Source organism: Dermacentor albipictus, chromosome 4, assembly GCF_038994185.2.
Source record: "Dermacentor albipictus isolate Rhodes 1998 colony chromosome 4, USDA_Dalb.pri_finalv2, whole genome shotgun sequence".
Lineage (NCBI taxonomy): Eukaryota > Metazoa > Arthropoda > Arachnida > Ixodida > Ixodidae > Dermacentor > Dermacentor albipictus.
In genome coordinates, this window is record NC_091824.1 from 122,440,881 (window position 1) to 122,460,964 (window position 20,084).

Below are 20,084 nucleotides of genomic sequence, written 5' to 3' on the forward strand. Positions count from 1 at the left end.
GTTGTCGGCAGCCGGCAGGCGTCCGGTAGACCATGGCGACCAGGCAGGGGCGAGACGATTGCTAGTGCGAGACATGCACTGTATATTCCGTGGTTGGTGAAGGATATAAAAGAAGAGAGTGAATAAAAAATACATTGGGGGCGGGGCGCCTAAATAGGCCCGCTAAAATCGTAAGCGGGATTTTGCTCACATCAACGTCATGTGACATGTACTGAGTCCCGTCGGTGCTTGGCGGCTGCTCCCTCTCATCTAGGCGACGTTGCACGTGCTTGCCTCAGCTGGCGGCAACTCGTGGGTCCTGTTTGGTTCGAGCAAAGGGTCTCCCCTTGAGTCGCACAGTCCGCGGAAAGGGTTCTCTCCTTGAGCCGCACAGTTCGCGGAAAGGGCCTTTTTTCTTCTTTTGGTCACGCACGCACACAAGAGAGAGAGAGAGAAAGGCAAAGGAAAGACAGGGAGGTTAACCAGAGATTATCTCCGGTTGGCTACCCTGTACTGGGGGAGGGGAAAGGGGATGCAATAGGTGAGAAAGAAAGAAGGATTAAAAAAAGGAAAAAAAAAACCTAAGCACACACACGCACGTACACACGAACTATTGCTGTGGGCACTGTCACGCAACCCGCAAAGGCATTCCTAGTCTTACGCAGTGTCACCGTACAGTCCTGCGCCACACAGTGTACTGTCACAATTTGTCGGAAAGTCCAGTGTCTTTCAAGTATCGCAGCAGCGCCTTTATAGCGGATCGCGCTGAAGGGGCCCGTAATCACTGCGAGGCGCCCGCCAGACCGGCAACCTCTCGAGATATCCAAAGCTTATTAGGGATCCAACCTCCGTTTCGATTAGGCATGGTCTTTCGATCATCCTTTTTGCAAGGGGTATTACACGCCAATCGTAACACTGTTGGAAACGGAAATTAGATTGAGGGCCTCTATTTTGTTAAAAGAATTTTCAGAAATTCGAATGTTCGAAAAAAAAAATATAGAAGCACTAAGTTTACAAATCCATAGCTCTGTATCAAGAACGGATATCACTATTCCGAAAACGGCGTTCATTAGATCAATCAAAGCGGATAAATTCGATGTGTCAATTTATATTTTACGTGAATTTGTTACGTTGTGTACAAGGGTTCTTCAAAAGCTGTATTTCCATAGTACAATCTTTTTTTCAGATTTATGTGTAACATACCAATTCTGTCCGCTTTAAATTTACTATTAGATGCAATTCACAGAATTGTGATATCATATTTAATTGCTGAATTACAGAGTTGTAAACTTGATAGTATCATTTTCTGAATATTTGCAATTTTGCCAATCTTTAATAAAAAATTGACGACCCAAGTCCAAAATTCGAAGCGAACAGTAACTAGATATTAAGTTTTTATTTTAAATGCAACAAACCTCGTAAAATTTGGTGCAGTGGTTGCCGAGAAAAAGCGAATTCTCCTTTTACATGTATTTAGATAGGAGCACCCGAGCTAAAGCTTCCTCTTAAGACGTCTTTCGCCACTGGGCACCCTAGCTACGGTGGCTAGCCACCGTACCCTAGCGTCACATCGGTCACTATGTTGCCTAAGGCAGTGGCTAAAATGCTGGCGTTAATATCAGTTTAATATGATCGTAGATGTACGATAATCGTCACGAACTATGTGGGATGACGCACGCAGAGGATAATGCCGGGCTACTACGGAATTTGTACTGGTGGTGCGTGGTAGCAAGATACCGAACGCGACGTCAATCGCGTTGGTATTGCTCACGCACGCGACGTGAGCTTGCTACGAGAAACATTTTCAGAGTAATTACGATGATGACATCGTGCCTTTTATGGTGCAAGACTTTTGTTCAGCTGAACAGCCTCAAACATTACGTACGAATTTTCAAACGCAATTGAGGTTAATTTAGAAACCGCGCAAAGTGAGAACGTTGTGGTTCCAGTTTCGGGAACCTTAGTTTCTACAACGGAATTTTCGGCCCTTGCTTCCGGCGTCTGCAGCATGCAAAAGCATGGCCTTTCAAGACTTGCTTTTGTTACTCTGCGGTAGCCGCTGCTGTTAGATATGGAGCTGGTTCCTGAGGCTACTTCGAGTTCCCCAAACCGCTTCGAGTGGCAGCACAGCTAATTGAGGAATGCAGGAGCAGGAAAGCGCATTCCAGAGAAGCGGCCGAGCAAACAAGTTTAAGGCAACAAGTTCGTGCGTCGCCGGGATTAGAAGGGGGCCTGGGACAATGGAGCGCAATCGACCCCCTTCGTCTTTGAAGAAGGCTGTTGCCACCGCTGCGGAGCCGAGTCGCCGGGATTTGCAGGTGGGCGTCGGACAATGGAGCAGGTGCAGCCCCCCTCCTTCTCCGGCCTAGAAGTGATTGCCAGTCTGCGTGGCAAGACCGCAGAGAGCCCCGACAGGTGTGCCCCGCGACACGGGCGCCTACCATTGGCTGCAAGTGGCGTCATCGGAGTGGACTCTCCCATTGGTCAAACATGACGTGACTTGCAGTGCTCGAAGGGCTTATAAGAAGCCTTCCAGAGAGACCTGAGCATTCTGGGACTGTCCCTGTTTCCCTGATTCACCTCTCTCGAACTTCTTGCCGCGGGCCGCAGCGTCCGAGTTGCTGCTGGCCCGTAATGACAGTACGTCTGTTACTGGACGCTCACGTCTCTTGTATATAATGTAGAATAAATCCCTCCCAAGTTTTGGGTTTCCATCCCGAAGTCCCGTCCTCCAACCCCTACATCTGGTTGGCAGCGGTAGGATCGCCTCCGAATACATCAGCTGGTGGCAGCGCTACGAATCAACCTTCGTCGAGAGAGATCGTAAAGAACCGGGAAGAGCGAAGAAGAGAGAGCCTTCGTCGAAAGAGGTCCGAAGAGACTGGGAGTATCGAAGAAGGAGCGAGCCTTCGACCCAGGGAGTCCGGAAGGAACCGGCAACAGCGGACGAACGAACCGGATGGCAGGGTGCTGCAACCGTAAGTGAGCGCGTGGTTTTTTTCCTTATGATTCGCCAGACTCAAAGGTTGTGTGTTCAATTTTGATAGTTCTGGGAATCGGGAGTTTGTTGCATTGTGTGTTTGCACAAATTAATTAAGGAAAACAGTTTTAACCACCTGTCGGGGCAGCTGCCATGGATCTTAGAAGGTTGACGAGGTTAGATTTGTTGTTGGTGTGCGACGATTTGGGAGTTGAGGCGGACGAACGGATGAAAACGCCAGCTATCATAAAGGCGATTGAAGATAGTGGCAATGATGAGAAAAGCATTGAGCTTGCTTGGGAGGTGATACAGGAGCCACGGGAGCGTGTGCGTCGTGTACGTTTGCGAGAGCGTCGTGAGCTTAGGAGTGAACGTCAGCGTGAAGAACGCGAGAATGAACGGAAGCATAAGCTTCAAGAACTTACTCTTAGGTGTGAGCGTCACGGACGTGAGAATGAACGCGAACGTGAGCGAGAGGAAAAGTATGAGAGAGAGAAGGCAGCACTGATCAAAGAGATACAGCATTGTGATCAGTTATTGGCACAGAGACAACGGCTGTCTGAGAATTCTGTAGGTAGTACAGAGCGAAAGAATGAGGCAGCATCGAGCGGATTTTCGCCAGAAGCCGACGAAAAGCGTAGTGCCTGTGAGATTAGCTGCAGAGTCATAAGTGAAGGGAAAAGGCTAGCTGCTAACGATGCCTTAGTGGCAACAGAGGCCGTTAAGGGCCGCAAGGAGAGCGACGAGGTGCTGTGCCAACAGATGACTGTGGAGACAGCTAGGCCAGCTGCGAACAAATTGGCACAGTTACCGAGTGTGTGCGTCGCTGGTAAGGTTAGCGAGGTTGCTAGCGAGGAAAAGGGTACTGTTGACCAGACAGAAGCGAGCACCCATGTAGAGCCAGATGTGCGTGCAGAAATGAAGTGCGAGCTGGACGGTGCAGTTGAGAATAGTTCTCGGGGTGGCGAGCTCCGTAGCTCACGAGAGAACAACTGCATTGTTCAGGGATCGGTGCGGCTCTCCGCCAGTCTAGATAGCCTAGAGAGGGATGGTTCAGTTAATAATCATTCGGACTGTGCGCGTGAGACAGCGATCGATACCGACGGGCTGTGTGCCGATGCACAGCGTGAGCGGGGCAATGTAGTAGAGGGCAGTTCGCAAGAGTGCGAGTTGTCTAACTCTAGTAAAGCCTGCTGCATTGTTCCAGAGTCGGTTGAGCTGTCCGCCAGTCGAGGCAGAGAGAGTGTTGATTTAAGTGAGAATCACTCAGACTGTGCGGGTAAGAGACCGATCCGGGCCGACGAAATGTGTACCGGCCAGCACGAGGCACGAGGCGACATGAAAGCGAGTGCAAAGAGGAAGCGCCTTAAAAAGAAGCGCAGTAAAAACCGAAAGTCGGTAACTAATGAGGCGCCGCCAAAGATGGCGAGAAACCCAAATGGGCAGGGCGCGAGGAAAAAGGTGCGGTCGTCAAGGACGATGTTGACGCATCCAAAATGGTCGAGCCACCGGTCAAAGGGGGACCGCGAAGAATGTTCTGCGCGGACGCGGACAAAGGGCACGGGGCAGTTAAGCTCCTCGTCGTTCCGTAGTTCTTTTTATAGCTCAGCGTGCAGTTCGAAGAAACGCAAGGTGGCAGGACGAGACCAGGTGGGGAGTAGCGACGCGGTCAATCGAGTTTGTGTTGAAAGCGGGGCGCGGGGACGCAAATTGGCAGTAGACCGTAACGTCTTGGGGGAGCTGATAGTGAATCAGCCCTTTTGTTGTCTCTCGGCAGCCAGAGTAGCTTTCAGACCACGTCCACCCCGGGTTAGACTCAAAGTATGAGTCAGACGTAAGCGTTTGCAAAGGGAGGCCAAGAGCCCTTCCGTAGAAGTAAAACGTGTTAGTTTGTTTTATTTTTGGGCATCGGAAAGTTTTCACGATTTGAGAGTAGGATTTCTTTCAATATGTAAGGTTTGAGCTTTGTTTATGTTTTCGTTTGAGAAGCTCGAGATTTGAAAGATGCGTTTTAAGTAAACTTGTAGTCTCGCGAGATGCTCATTAATTAGTAGATAGGCTTTCTTTGTGTGTGTGAGTAACCTGAGGGTCAAGGTTATTGTTAAGAGGCCTATCGTAACGCGCGTGTGTGTTATTTAACCTTCTTTCTTTTTAAGCGTTTTTGAATTTTGTAAGGTTAAGCGCGTAGATTTGAGTGAGTGCATGATTTGCACGGAGAAGCGTTCTTAGTTCCATTAGCGCGTGTCCTGTGTGGACGGAAGGAAGCAGACTTTATGACTGGGTTGCTAGTGTGTGTGAGGGCAGCCGTGTATTCTGACTTCTTTAGTGAACGTGCGTGGAAAGAGTTAGTAGAAGACGCATCATTTTAAGAGTTCTGCGGAGTGTGTAAGTCCCGCAAGTTTAATTGTTCGTTTACGTCACGTGTCCTGTAGGACCTTCAGGGAAAAAACGTGAGTAAGCGTAAGTGAAAAGTTTGCCTACAATGCAAGTACGCGTTTTGTTTAGTGACCACAAGGCTAGTGCGCTTGTGATTACGTACTTGTGAGGTTGACCAGATTGTTCAGTGGCACCAATACGTGTGATAAGTACGCCACTGCGATAGATTGGAAACATGCTGTTCGTGTAGTTAGGCCACTTATGTTATGTTCGGCTGTTTTCATTTGTTGTTTGCATCCTCAACGACCCTTTTGTTTTGCAACAACAATAGTGCTCTGGTCTTGTCGGCAATCGAGGAGAAATGGATAGCTGTTTGGAAGGGTGGTTGGAACTGTTGTCAAAATTGGGGAACTAAAAGATCAGGGTTCATTTTGACGCAGTAATAGTCTGGCGAGTCAGGGGCGAAGAGCCTGCGCTTACACGTGGGGCAGCGCTGTGTTGTTTTGTTTGTTTGACGTTTGTTCTCCAGGGCCAAGGATCCCGAAGTTCGTCAAACGTGGCTCGACCCCAGTACCCTGCAGCTTCTTTCAGCGTTCCTCATGGCCAGCGAATTGAGTTCACCGGCCATTCAGAACAACCGGGGCGAGGACGAGCTGTTAGATATGGAGCTGGTTCCTGAGGCTACTTCGAGTTCCCCAAACCGCTTCGAGTGGCAGCACAGCTAATTGAGGAATGCAGGAGCAGGAAAGCGCATTCCAGAGAAGCGGCCGAGCAAACAAGTTTAAGGCAACAAGTTCGTGCGTCGCCGGGATTAGAAGGGGGCCTGGGACAATGGAGCGCAATCGACCCCCTTCGTCTTTGAAGAAGGCTGTTGCCACCGCTGCGGAGCCGAGTCGCCGGGATTTGCAGGTGGGCGTCGGACAATGGAGCAGGTGCAGCCCCCCTCCTTCTCCGGCCTAGAAGTGATTGCCAGTCTGCGTGGCAAGACCGCAGAGAGCCCCGACAGGTGTGCCCCGCGACACGGGCGCCTACCATTGGCTGCAAGTGGCGTCATCGGAGTGGACTCTCCCATTGGTCAAACATGACGTGACTTGCAGTGCTCGAAGGGCTTATAAGAAGCCTTCCAGAGAGACCTGAGCATTCTGGGATATGCCCTGATTCCCGGATTCAGCTCTCTCGAACCTCTTGCCGCGGGCCGCAGCGTCCGAGTTGCTGCCGGCCCGTAATGACAGTACGTCTGATACTTGACGCTCACCTCCCTGTATAGAATGTAGAATAAATCCCCCCCAAGTTTTGGTTCTCCATCCCGAAGTCCCGTCCTCCAACCCCTACACTGCCGACAGTTGTGGTGTGGACGCTGTCACCCCGGTAACGCGTCGAGTTTAGCATCAAACTGGACGTTGTAAACTAAACGAGTGGGTATTTTATTGAAGTTTACTGAAGAAATTAAGTTCAGTAAAACGAACTCGTATTTCTTTTTGTAGCGCGCGCTACGCGTTCCGCTTATTTGCTGGTGTGGGACATATTAGTACCCCAAACTCATGGTCTTTCTTTGAGATTCAATGTCACGCCTTCCTGTAAACGCGCCCGCGCATGCAAAACTTTGACGCAGTGTTATGTAGTTGTACAGCGCTTAATAAAAATAAAATGTGTTCTTATAATTTGCTGACCAGAGCTTTGCTACATGTTTTTCTACATTTGGAGATGACCCATGGCATGCCCAAGACGCAGCAGAGAGCACAGGTGATTTATTTTTCCCGCCTTTCGATGCGTTGCTCCATGTGTGCAGCACTTATTTTAGCGTGGATTAAAGATACAGAAGAGAAGCATAATATAGCTCTCTATTACAAATTTTTGTCCTTAAACTGTGCATGAAATAAGACAAATTTTAGTTCATCAGGCAACGCTTTCATCGGAATAGTACACTGTGGGATGGGGTACATTTAACGGGAAAAGTCGCATCAATATCAACATCACCTCTAGCTGACGACCTTGCGAGAGTTACAATTTACCTAACAACTGGGAATAAAATCGTTTGGCCTGACAGTTCCTGCAACCCGTTTGTGGTGACTTCCTTATTCAAGTAAAACATGTCTGCCATCACAAACAACGCATTAAAGATGCGAATTATTGTCCGGCTTCAAGCGGTGAGCTACGCAGTCGTGCGCATGCGGTGCGGGTGTTTCGTGTTCGTAGATCGCTAACGGTTTATAGAAAATGTTTCGTGCTCACCTTCCTAGCGCGTATCATCACTGCGCATTAGTAATATCACTGCCTTCTTTTAAAATCTAATTTATCGTATAACTCTTTCGAGGTTGTTATCAATACGTCTCCTGGCTGCGTTCTCTGCTCGGGCAGCACTACGGAGTTGATTCGTGAAAGAGCGCTGAAACAAATTTCACCGCTACATATAACACAAGAGCTCGTCTAGTCGTTATTAATTCTTAATATCTCAATCGCTGTCATTTTTGGGCAGCGTCAGTTCTCACGAAGTGTTCTTACGTACGAACGGCTGTACTAACATGCGAACGTAATTACGTCTGTTTTGTTTTGTAGGCCAAGTGTAGCACGACCGCAGCGCCAAAGGAGCCGGTTAAGAAAGGACAAATAGCTAAAAGGATTCCAGCATTTGTGAAGCTTGAAGCGGGCAAAACGTATTCCTGGTGTGCCTGTGGTCTCAGCAAAAAGCAGGTAAGGTATGCATCTGTTAACCTAGCGGTTATGCTTAGTACTGCGATAGCTAACTGAGGTTTTCTGCAACGAAATCCCGATCAGCCTTGTTTTAGCTGTGTCTTGACGGTATTATGGGGCCTTTAGCGATGCAAGTTTGTGCCCATTTGATTACTGAACTCCAGTTTGTTGTAGGGGCACTTAGTCCGGCTACAAGGGTGGTAGTTACCTCTTCCACCTATCTCCTAACCGAACCGAGTGAACCTAGCCGGATTGTCTCATGTGTACCTACATCCACAGGTCGACAGAATAAGTGGTTACTAACTCATACTTCCTCACAAATATTTCAGCAGGATCTGTACTCGCAGGCACTCATCTGCACTTGCACTCGTTGGCACTCATTCACGTTCCTACTCACACTTACTCGTACTCACCAACACTCATAGGTGTTCATAGTCCCTTCCATTCACAATCGCCGGCACTTGCTCACGTTCATATACTTGCTACCACTCCAACTTACCGGCATTCAGTCATGTACATATCTCCCTTCAATCACACTCACCTACAATCACTCATGTTCAAAATCTCTGTCACTGACTTTCGCTTGCACTCATACTGTTCATACTCACTTCCACTCAAACTCACCGGTAGTCACCCCTGTGCATTCCAGTCCGCTCACATCATTCCTAACTCTCTATTCATGCCTGTGAAATGAGTGTGGCATGATTATGTATTAGTATACTAGTGAGTATATATGACGACCTATGCCTATATCTGCTACAATCATCCTTGTGCGAATTCCTAAATTGTTTTTTCTTCCTTACGTCCAAACAAATGTCAAAATGTCTTGTATTAAGTCTTTTACCACATCCTTTATAGCCATTCTGCGACGGGGCTCACAAGGGCAAGGAACTTGGTGTTGGGCCGGTGCGCTTTACAGTTGAAGAGAGCAAGAAATACCTTCTGTGCAGGTGCAAGCAAACCAACAACAGGCCTTTTTGTGACCTGACGCATGTCAAGACTTGTAAGTCATGTTTTCATGTTGTTAAAGTATAATTTCCATCACAGTGACTTTCTCACCAGCACAGTGCAGTACAGAAAGCCTAGGGATTGTGTCAGCTACTTAGTAATGAGACCTGGCTTGGAGAATACAGGATAAGACACTGATTGTACACCACTGACTCTTCCATGAAGCTTCCATTAAGTTGACTTTGCTCAGAGGGGGAGTAAAGGGAGATAACGGGAGGAGACATTCTTCTGGTTCTCCGTTCTGGTCGGCCAGCACTACCCATAGCTATTGCTGCACTGCATGTAGTCGGTGAGACGAAGTACAAGGTATAAACAGCAGTCACGCTAGAATATGTAGGCTTAAGAATTTGGAAGGTTGCCTAGATATGAACTGAGTGCAGACTTTTATATCTTGGAAGTCACCATAGATATCCATCACCTTATAACTTTCTAACCATGCCTCATGATAGTTTTTCTTCATTACCATCAATAGATACTGTTTTCTAGTGTTACTGTGCCCCTAATTAATGTAACAGTAACTCTGTGGCTTTTCACCCTGCGAATTGTGGCAAGAAATATTTTACTAGCTTAACAACCACAAACACTTTTGTGCACCTGAATGTCAATGTAAATGTCAGTGTGCTATGTAATATGTTGAATAGTAGCGTAATATTCAAGAGCAACATTAGTATGCACAAGTTAAAAATCTGGCTGTCTGACCAAACAACTGTTTTGAAGAGTTCCCGAGGTAGTTCAAAGGACAGTCTTCTCATGGTGGTTGCCTATATCGACTGCCTTAGCCTCCTTAGCTTCTACAAAAAAAAAAAAGTTCCATTGTCTTTGTTCTAGAGTTCTTCATTTGCCAAGAAAGCACAGTTGAATTAGTTGTAAGTAGGATACACTTAGGTGTTGTAAAGACATGTGATGTAAGCATGCAACAGAATGGAGCCTTGAAAGAACAAGAAGTGGTGACGCATTTCTTTTTTTCAACGAAGCTGTACCATATAGTAAGAAAATTCACATGTTAACCATTATTCCTATGGTTGTTGAATGACCGAAGTGTTGGCTTTTACTCTTGTAATCTTAGTACAAGACTCAACATTTTTTTTAAGTCTCTCAGGGACATCTGAGGTCCACAGACCAGCACAAATATCAGCACAGCCAATCACGCCATGGGTCCTTGGTGGCTGTGAAGGGTTAGGAGAACTGTGGTAACTAGCATGCTAAAAGCCTGCACCCCAGGAAACATTCGAAGCAGAAGAAAGATGCTCTCCAGGGGGGGGGGGGGGGGTATTCTGTAGTTGTCCACCTAGTGGACTGTCCATTTCGGCCACAGCTGATTGGCTGAAGCTGAACTAGCCAGAAGGAAACTGGCTGTGGGCACCTGTTTCCTTTTCACTGGTACCCCAGCCCCGCCATTCAGCACTAGACAATATGGACATGTCCACAAGGTGGACCCTTACAGGATACCACCCCCTGTAGGGAATGTTGCTAGCCAATCTTAGGAGTAGTGTGTCACAATCCTTGTAAGCATCACACTGCTGCTGTAAGCGAATGCTGAAGAGCCAGGCACTGCATTTGGGGGGGCTGGGGGGGTGGAGAGGAGCGGACTACCTTGGTGCCATGTGTAATAACTTTAATTTTCTTACAGAAGAGCTTCAAGTACGCACTTCAAACTCATTTGTCACATGAAGAAAAGTATTGTGCGGGAGACATGTTAACACATCCGTCTAAACTAGCTCAGCCATGCGTAGTGCATTCCACTCTTAAGGAACACGGGATTCTAGAGTTCAGTGTGAATTTTCCCCCCTAGCAATTGTACGGCTGCCCAGCCTTGCCCAGTGGCTTGTGGTTGGTAGCATGGTAACGTTCTGTGCACCTGTGCAGTGCATAATACTTGCTGTGCATCTATGCACTTGTGCAGTGCAGCCGGAACTTGTAGCTAAATTGCCAGCAATGTGAAGTCTGCGAATGAGAGTGTTCCTTTTAATGGTGCACTGCTTTGTATTGTTCAAACAGGACCCTTAGTGCAGTCACTCATGCAGTGACTGCCTATCGGTATCCCACACCAGTTGTTTTTCTGCTTTTGGGGCCTGTCTGTGATGCTGCACTATTATTTTTAAGTCTTTGCCATGGCATAGACTCCAACCTTTACAGATCATGTTCAAAAGCAATGGGAATGTTTGTGTGTTTATGGGACTCCAGTCATGATAGAAAGGGAAAGAGGGAGGCTTGGAATTTGGATGATCTTAGATTTGATAAAATATCCTACTTATTTTATTCCAAACTGCAGAAGGCTCACAAGAAATCCATCAATAAATGGCCAAAGCAACAAAAATACAAAATAAACATTAAATCAACACCTAATTGAATAAACTTATTAGGCATCATAATTATTAATGTGACAAACAATAATCAGTGATAATGCAGACATCACAAATCATTAAACAAGCCATGCCACACAAGTCACTATAGAACACATTTTGTGCGCATGCTTGTCATCTTATTTGTACTCGTTCATATGTATTCGACTCAAACCATAGGCATATCAAGTTACATGTAATGGAAACCTATATGTGTTGTAGCTATAACATTAAACGTCCATGCTCTAAAGCAATAGAAAACATCAATTTATGTCTTTCTGATGACAGCTTGCATGCGCATACCAGTTGTGAGAGCCTGTGCAACATGTAAGCACAAGTATCAAATGTATTCTTGTGTCAAGCTGGCTTGAGAATCGGTTGTGTTGTTAATTGGTTTGCCAACAGTTACAGTTCTACCGGGACAGTGCTTAAAAGCTTGAATATGGATTTGCTGTGTCCATCCTTTCCATCATCCTTTACACTATGCTGTCATCGTTATCGTCAAGTCGTGATCACTATTGCGCCTTTGTTGCACCTGTAAGGAAGAAGATTGGCACGCTGAAAAGCCCCGTTGCCATCGCATGGCTCGTACCCAGTTCGCTCTCTGGCTGCGCCCTGCTTCCTGGTGCTGCATTTGTTGCTGCTGCTCCACGACCTGAATAAACCACCTTTACAATTGGTGGAGCTCCTATGTACAACAGGAAATCTGGAACTTCACAATCGGACACTACAGCCCGTCCACCAAGGACCAAGGACCTGCTGCCCCCAGTGGCTGCCATGGTTTGCCCTGGCCTGTTGCCTCAACGTGACCCACCCTTAAGCAGTACAGAAGACGATGACGTAGAAGACTGGCTTGCTGACTACGACCATGTGAGCATCCGCAACCAAAAAAACTGAATTCCGTGTAGTTTTATTTCAGCGATGTTGCAAGCGTACGGCACCACAACCACGAACGTGATCTCACGACGTGGGTGGTCTTCAAAAGTAATGTGACGGAAATATTCGGGCGCCCCGCCATTTGCAAGCTTTGTGCAGAGCAACATTTGCATGGTCATGGGCAACAAAGTGGGGAGACATTTACCAGCTGTATAAGAGATGTTGTCGACCTCTGTAACCACGTTGATGTAACAGTGGCTGATGCCAAGAAGATCAGGTGTATTTTAAATGGCAGTGAAAATGACGCCTTCCAGATGTTGGCAAAAAATCTGACAACAGTGTCTGAACTCGTCAGTCTTTGTCAAAGCTTCGATTAGCTATGCAAACAACACGTAGCCACCTGCCAATCTCCTCCTCAAGCCACTTCAATGTCGAGCTTGGTTGTCGCCCTGGATCGCACTTTGCTGCTGCTACAGATCAAGGAGTTCGTCCGTGAAGAGGTTGCTCATCAGCTTTCTCTGATACCGCATACACATGGCCAGTCGAGTTCTCCATTGGCGCCCGCTCTCCAATATGTCATCAAGGAGCAGGTAGCCGACCACTTTTCGCCTTCTCTCCAGCAGCCTCCAACTGCTCCCGTGACGTGTGCTGAAGTCACTGCGAGCCCTGCACCGCAGACCTATGGTCCCCTTCGCCCGCCTTTGTGTCTATCCGTATCATCTCCCGCCAGGCCAGTGGTGCAGTATGCATGACCTCAAGACCATTGGCACACGGAAAACAACCATATGATTTGTTTTTATTGTGACCGTGGCTGGACACGTGGCACGTCACTGTTGGCTACTTACACCGAATGTCTCCAACAATGTGCGTCCATATGTGCCACGTTTCCAACAATGCTGCAACTATTCAGACAGCTTTGAATCTCCTTTATTGGAATCTCGTTCTGCCGTCGAGACCACATTCTCCACTCGCCATTCACCTTCTCCTCGCTGCCGCTCCCTTTTCCCCATGCACCGTTGGCAGAGCCCTCTGCGCCAGGAAAACTATATATCGCCGTTCAGGAAGTGAGAACTGCGGTGTCAGCGAAATGTATAAGGCCTCACACTTCCCCAAAAAAGGTTATCGAAGTCGCAATTAGATGGAATATTGTCGCTGGCACTTTTAGACACCGGCGCTGCACTTTCAGCAATAGATGTTTGTATTTGCTGTAAGATAGGAAAAGTGACGACAATGCTTTCTAGTGTGTCCCTTCAGACTGCCAACGCGCAGCATGTCGAGCCATCCCGCGCATGCACCGCTCGTGTTGTTATTCAGAAAGTCCTTTATGTCATCGAATTCATCGTGTTGCGATCACGTTCACACGACGACGTCACATTAGGTTGGGGCTTTCTCTCCACACATCATGCGATCATCGACTGCACCTGCGTTGAAATCGAACTGTTTCCATTTTCTACAGATATCACTGACAACAAGGACCCTTGTCGCAATATTGCCATTTCAGAAGACACCGTTATACCTGCCTGGTCTTCTGCTCTTGTCAGTATCTCTTGTGACTCTGTAAATGATGGCACAGTACTCGTCACACCGTCTGAACACTTAGTTCGCTGCCGGTCACTACGACTACCGTTCACCGTCCTAAGTTCAGAACTGATGCCCCTCTCATGTGTGTGTCAAACCCATTGGCCAAACCAATTACTTTACGCCACTGTGAAAACCTTGGCAGAGCAGAGCCACTGACCTCATCTTCAATATTTGACACAATGGACGACTCCACTTATCTTGTCGCTCTCAAGGCATCGCCTCCTCAGTCACTAGCCGTGTTCTTTTGAGCCAGCTATTGCCAGTGACCTTATGATGACGCCGCACAACGAACTTCTTCACTTGCTCCAAGGCTTCTCTTCCTTTTTTGACTGCCAAGCAACATCACTCAGCCGCACGACTGTTTTAGACACTATCGACACTGGGCACCATGCACCCATTCGACAGCGTCCCTACCGATGTACCGCCGACTGAAAGACGCATTATCCACCAGGTGAATGAAATGCTCAAACGCGTTATCATCCAGCCTTCTAGTAGTTGCTGGGGATCACCAGTCATCGTAGTTAAAGAAAAGAAAAATGGCACCATACGATTTTATATTGCTTATCGAAGGCTTAACAAGATTACCAGAAAGGATGTATACCTGTTTCCATGTATCGATGACACACTTGACTATTTCAAGGAGTGGAGTTTTTTCCTCCTTAGATCACTCTGGCTACTGGCAGGTGCCCATGGCTGACGCTAAATGTTCCAAAACCGCGTATGTAACACCAGATGGCTTGTATGAATTCGCTGTAATGCCGTTCGGTCTCTGCAACGCGCCCGGCACCTTTGAATGCATAATGGACGGCATCCTGCATGGCCTGAAGTGGCGTACTTGTCTCTGCTACCTCGACAACGTTGTCATCTTTTCCTCAGATTTTCCAACCAGTCTTCGCCGTTTACATAAAGTTTTCACCTGTCTACGGAATGCTGGCCTCAGCACCCCGATCGCTCCCTGGCTGTGCCCTACCTGCTGGTGCTGCATTTGTCGCTGCTGCTCTACGACCCAGAAAAAAATCCTTTACGCACCAAATTCTTATCCTTAGTGTTCTGTGCTAGTTGCGCGAAATTTCCTTAGAGCAATGGAGTGTTTTTCGTTGAGAACTGTTATACCTGATCCTGTTATTTCATTCCAACTGCATAAATATGTTTACAGTTTTCGGTACATGTGTTGCTATATCTGAACGGTTTGTGGGTGGTGGCACTCACCGTAGGTAACTTTTTAGGTGTACTAAAGAGTTGAAAAGGTGGCAGTGCAAGAAAAGACACGGAATGACAAGGACTAGCGCTGGATCAGTGCTTGTCCTTGTTGTCTCGTCTCCATCTGTGTCTTTTATTATGCTGTTGCCTTTTTAAATATCTACCAACGTGCCCTGGTTGTTGCATTAATCAAGTCTAAAGAGTTATTTTTGCTTATGATGTTCTGAAAGCAGTGCAATGGTCACAATCAAAGAGTAAGTCACACTAGTCATTGCCATACAGCAAACTTGAGGTGACTGTGGGTAAAACAAGAAGATTGTTCAAAGCCCAGTCGGGGGGATGGGCGGTGCAGAGTGAAGCTCGTACATATTCATGTAATGCTCATCAACGCTGGATGAAGTGCTTTACTGGACATTCACAAAGGGTAAAAATTACACTTGTCAGCGCAGGGAGCTCACATCACATGATGGTGCCACGATTTTGTGACATGCTGTGCCACCAGCATATATCCCTGGGAGGGAGAGAAGGTTGTTGCCGAGAGGAGTGAGCAGTCTTTGCTTACAGCGGCTCTGGAATTGTTTTTTGAGTGGGGGAGCAGGAGCAGGGGCTCATTTCTCTCATGCAACCTTTTTTGTTATTGTGTAACCCAGGCTTATACTATATCAGAAAGGTCGGCACTCATAGCTGGGAGGGAGGTAAGAAAAGGGAGGAGGGAGAGGAGGCTGTTTCCACTGTACAGGAACCAGTGGAATGCCCTCCTCTGATTCCAGAACTCCTACTTACATGGCAAGGGATCCAGCAGTGTTTTGTGCTGGCGTCTAGCTACCTTAACCAAATTTGTGCTTAAGAGGGCGGCAGCCATATTGCAATCGCTTTGTTGTGGTCACTGCAGTCACAGTGGCTTTGAGTGGTATTTGTCGAATTCGTCATGCTCTCAGTTCTGATTGGCTGGCAGGTTTTTCTGATTGGCTCAGGAGGTAAGAACATGGCAGAACTTGAGAGTGTCCAGAATAGGAATCCGGTCACAAACTAAACGACGACAATGACACTCTCGTTGAAACGCATTGGGGCTGTTGTCATCAGCAAAAGATGAAGCGTAGTGTCGAGAGTGTAACCTGCCAAATTACTCTGATAACACTGACCTTCCTCTCCAATGGGCTCACCCATGTGAGTTGGGGAAGTCTACGGGGAATACTCTGTGACGATTGATGTCATGTTGCTCCTCCTATATCCTTTCAGGTATCTCCTTTGTGCGAATACCCCCTTACCAGCAGGGTGTGTAAACACTAGCACCAGGTTTCCCTCTTGCAGTTTTGGTATGAAACTCCATGTCATCATAAATGGAGATCGAACTCATGCCAATGTGACAGTGTGCAGTTGGGAGCCAGACATGCATACCAGTGGACTAGTGTACAGCTTTGGTGCTTGACAATTTGTACAAGGCTTCTTGTGTAATGCAAACTCTGAGACTGGTGGCAAGTGTGTATGTGTTTCGGAGGCCATCCTAAGAAATAGCATAGTGGACAAATAGGGTGCTGCGGTGCATCACAAAGAAGTTGTACTTCTGAAGGCGTCAATGGCCCGCTGTGTGAGTCTGCTGATGGGACAGTAGATCAGCCCGGAAGCGGAGTAATCTGACGTCGGCCGATTTCTTATCTCCGGGAATTGAACTGAAATGAAACCAAAGCATCTTGAACCTGAACCCAAGCTGAACCAGTGCTTTTATTTTTAGTTCAATAACTTTGTTGCAAGCCATCGCTGCTCTTCATTCGTGCTGTTCTTAACGTGATCCTCGTCACGTTTACTTTGGCTTTAAGCTTTACAGTCGGCTTTCATTAATTCGACTATGACTGGACAGACGAGACTGATTGAATTATCCGGCGGGTCTAATTAAACAAGATGCAGAAAAAACGGCAAAGCACACCGCTGATTCATTTCACAGTGTCTGCCAGGTTCTAACATGGCCCCGCATCAAACGCGCGCCCACTTTTTGTGGGTGCACATAATAGATTGCTTTAATGTCATATATATAATGACATATATATAGTATATGTCATTATATATATGACAATATATATATTTAATGTCTTATAATATGAGCTTTAATGTCATATAAATGACATTAAAGCTCCTAAACAAAGTATAAAACCTAAGGCGTATACGATTTACTAGCAAAAAAGCGGGAAAGGGTCTTGTGTGTTGCAAAACTAAAGCTTATTTTGTAAAGCCAGCTTCGCCACATTACATTGGAGTTATGCGGTAAAGCGTATGAACGCCGCGAATGCGATTTTGGTTTTGTATCCAATTGCACCGCGCAAGAAATCGGATACAAAATTCCAATAGTGAAAAATATAATAGATAAAAGGCACGCGTCAGATGCGGGTGAGTACCGTAATCAGACATCGTGAGCTACGGTTATTGCTTGAATATCTTCCCAGGGCAGGCCGAAAATAAGCGTTTTCGGCGGGAGATGACGTGTATTCACGCACTCATTGTCCTCTAAGCTCTGCCGAATTCTGACTGGTCATGTTCGAATTATGCGGTGAAGGCCAATTTTAGGATCGAGATAACGAAAGTCTGGGCATATAGAAATGCATCACCGTCAGTTGGGATCAAATTAACTGAAAAATCGAATTAACGAAAGTCTACTGTGTCTGGATGACATAAAGAACATTTTTAACACCTTTAATATGTCATACTGAATTTCCTCAAGCTTATAAGATTAAATTGTGTGCAAAATACTGTGGAGAAAAAGAGGCCTGAACAACAAAAAAGGGAGGATACTTTCTGAGCAAGCTTTCATTTAATCATTTCATCCACAGTGAATAACATGAAAAACATAGCATGAAACAGATAGGCTTGATGTACGAAGTGAAACATGAATGTTAGTGGCATGGCATTTCCCTTTGCTGCAGCTAGCCATATTTGCTGTTTATAAAGAATACAATCCCTGCAGTTCCATGTTAAAGCCTGTTTAAAATATTCCTTTAAAGCAGTGAAGCACTGTGGTGTTTGTTACATCTTATCTGTCTACACATACTGCAACATTTGCTGCTCCACATTCTTGTACATTGATAATTTTCTGCATAGACTGTTGTTTCTGCATCTTGAAAGCAGTCAGCAAACACATTTATATAGTTTTATTTAATCTTGCTTTTCTGGCTTTAAAGAGACTCTTCTTTCTAAATTGTAAGTGTACTTTGCCTGAATAATGTTGGCACTGGTCCTTGTTAGAACGAAAAAAGAAAAGTGCAAACTGTGCATGTATTATCATTGTTGGAGCCATTTCTGTATTATCCATCTCAGAAAACACAGAAGGTGTGCACATGTCAACAGGCTTAAAAAATGACTGCACTGTCCTTGGCAAAATGTCTTGTTGCAAAGCCAGATTTAAAACGACAAAAAGAGGTGCAGTGGCAGCAGCATTGCTGCAGTTTTTATTTGCAGATTGCATGCTAAGAATTAACGTTAACACCTTGTTTATTCTTTTCACTCTGTTATGAACTCAGTACTGTTCATCTTGCAGTAATATAATTTTCATCGCTTGAGAAATCATTAGTTACCTGCCATGGTGGTGCAGTGGTTTTAGCTGTGCGCTGCCAAGCCTGGGAGTGTGGGATGAAAGTTCGCCCATATTTCGATGAGGGCTAAATGCAAAAATGCTCATGTACCACACATTGGGGGCTCATTAAAGAACCCAAGGGGTCAAAATTAATCCGGAGTCACATGTTACGGTGTGCATCATAATCAGGTAGTAGTTTTGGCATGTAGAACTCCAGAATTTAATTTATTGGTAGTTGACTTTATTAAGCACAGCTGCCCTTGTTTTTGGAGGAAGAGCTTTGAGACTAAGCGCATGTGATTCTGTTTGCATTGCAGTTATTCCAGAGCCGGTTCGTGTGGCCCTGAAGATTAAACTGTAGTTCGAGAACAGTGCCTCATCCTCTTCTGTCCACGTAGAAGAAGATATTCGTAGTGTCCATTGGCAGCTGTTGTAGAAAGCTTCAATAAAGGCTGGTAACATTATTTCATTTGGTGCCTGATACACAACACTTGCAAGTGTTGAGGAGCTCTCACTTGCCATTGCTATCAAATGGCCGATACACCAGGCGTAAAAATGTTGTGATGTGTGACGATAAGCACTTTCCATGTACTGTCATTGCTCTTCGACTCTAAAGACAAATACTCTCGTTTGTGCCGAATGTATTAGCTGTATTTGAAGTTCGTTATATTTAGACTTATTCTCAAAACTAGTGATACGGAACTGAACAGGGTGCAGAAGAGTAACCCACCGACACAAGTTGGTGTGAAACGGGTTAACTGATGTCATTGCAATGTGCCGCATACACAGTGGCATATGCTCAGCAACCCAAGTTGGCCTCGGAGATTCACTGAAGAGTGACACATACCTAGTGGGCCAAGATGGCGTCACATTCCTTGAAGAGCGGCACAGACCCACTGCTCCAAGTTGGCATCAGAGAGGTTCATTGAACAACTGCACATATCCATTGCCACATATCTAGGGATCCAAGTTGACGGGAAAATGGTTTGGGACATAGTAGCTGAGAGAACAGGAGGACATTCGGCACTGGCTTAGCCGTGGCAGCAGCTGAGGGAGCACGTCCTCCTGCTAAACTGAGGAGAGTTGGTAAAAGCAGGTAGCTTTCCTAGGAAACTTGAGCAGGGTCCACGTCCAAAAGATGAGAATGTGGCAGCCACTAAGCCGACCACAGTGAATGAGCTCAAAATCTTTTTTTTTTTGGGTCAGCTCAGCTATTATAGGAAGTTCCTGACCCAGGTGTCAACCCTGCTAGCACCTCTGTATGCACTGCTGGTAAAAGGCATGAAGTGACTGTTGTGAAATCATGAACAAGCCTTCCTGGGAGCTAAAGCAGCGCTTAAAAATCTGAAGTTTCTGATACACTTTGATCCAAGTAAACCACTTCATTTGTTATGTGACACATCAATGGTAAGCATAGGAATGGTTCAGTCCTATCAGACAGATGTGGCAGACTATCCTATAGGAATAAAGTTGTGCCAGTTTTTGGACA

At 46.3% G+C, this 20,084-nt stretch overlaps 1 protein-coding gene across 1 annotated transcript; it reads left to right on the top strand.

Annotated features, from left to right (window-relative positions):
- Positions 1–7,292: 7,292 nt before the first annotated feature.
- Positions 7,293–19,064, top strand: LOC135917769 (CDGSH iron-sulfur domain-containing protein 3, mitochondrial-like). Its single transcript, XM_065451361.1, has 4 exons — positions 7,293–7,482; positions 7,892–8,026; positions 8,885–9,029; positions 18,913–19,064. Exons 1-4 carry the CDS (start codon positions 7,426–7,428, stop codon positions 18,954–18,956), a joined length of 381 nt encoding a protein of 126 aa, XP_065307433.1. The 5' UTR covers positions 7,293–7,425; the 3' UTR covers positions 18,957–19,064.
- Positions 19,065–20,084: the final 1,020 nt, after the last annotated feature.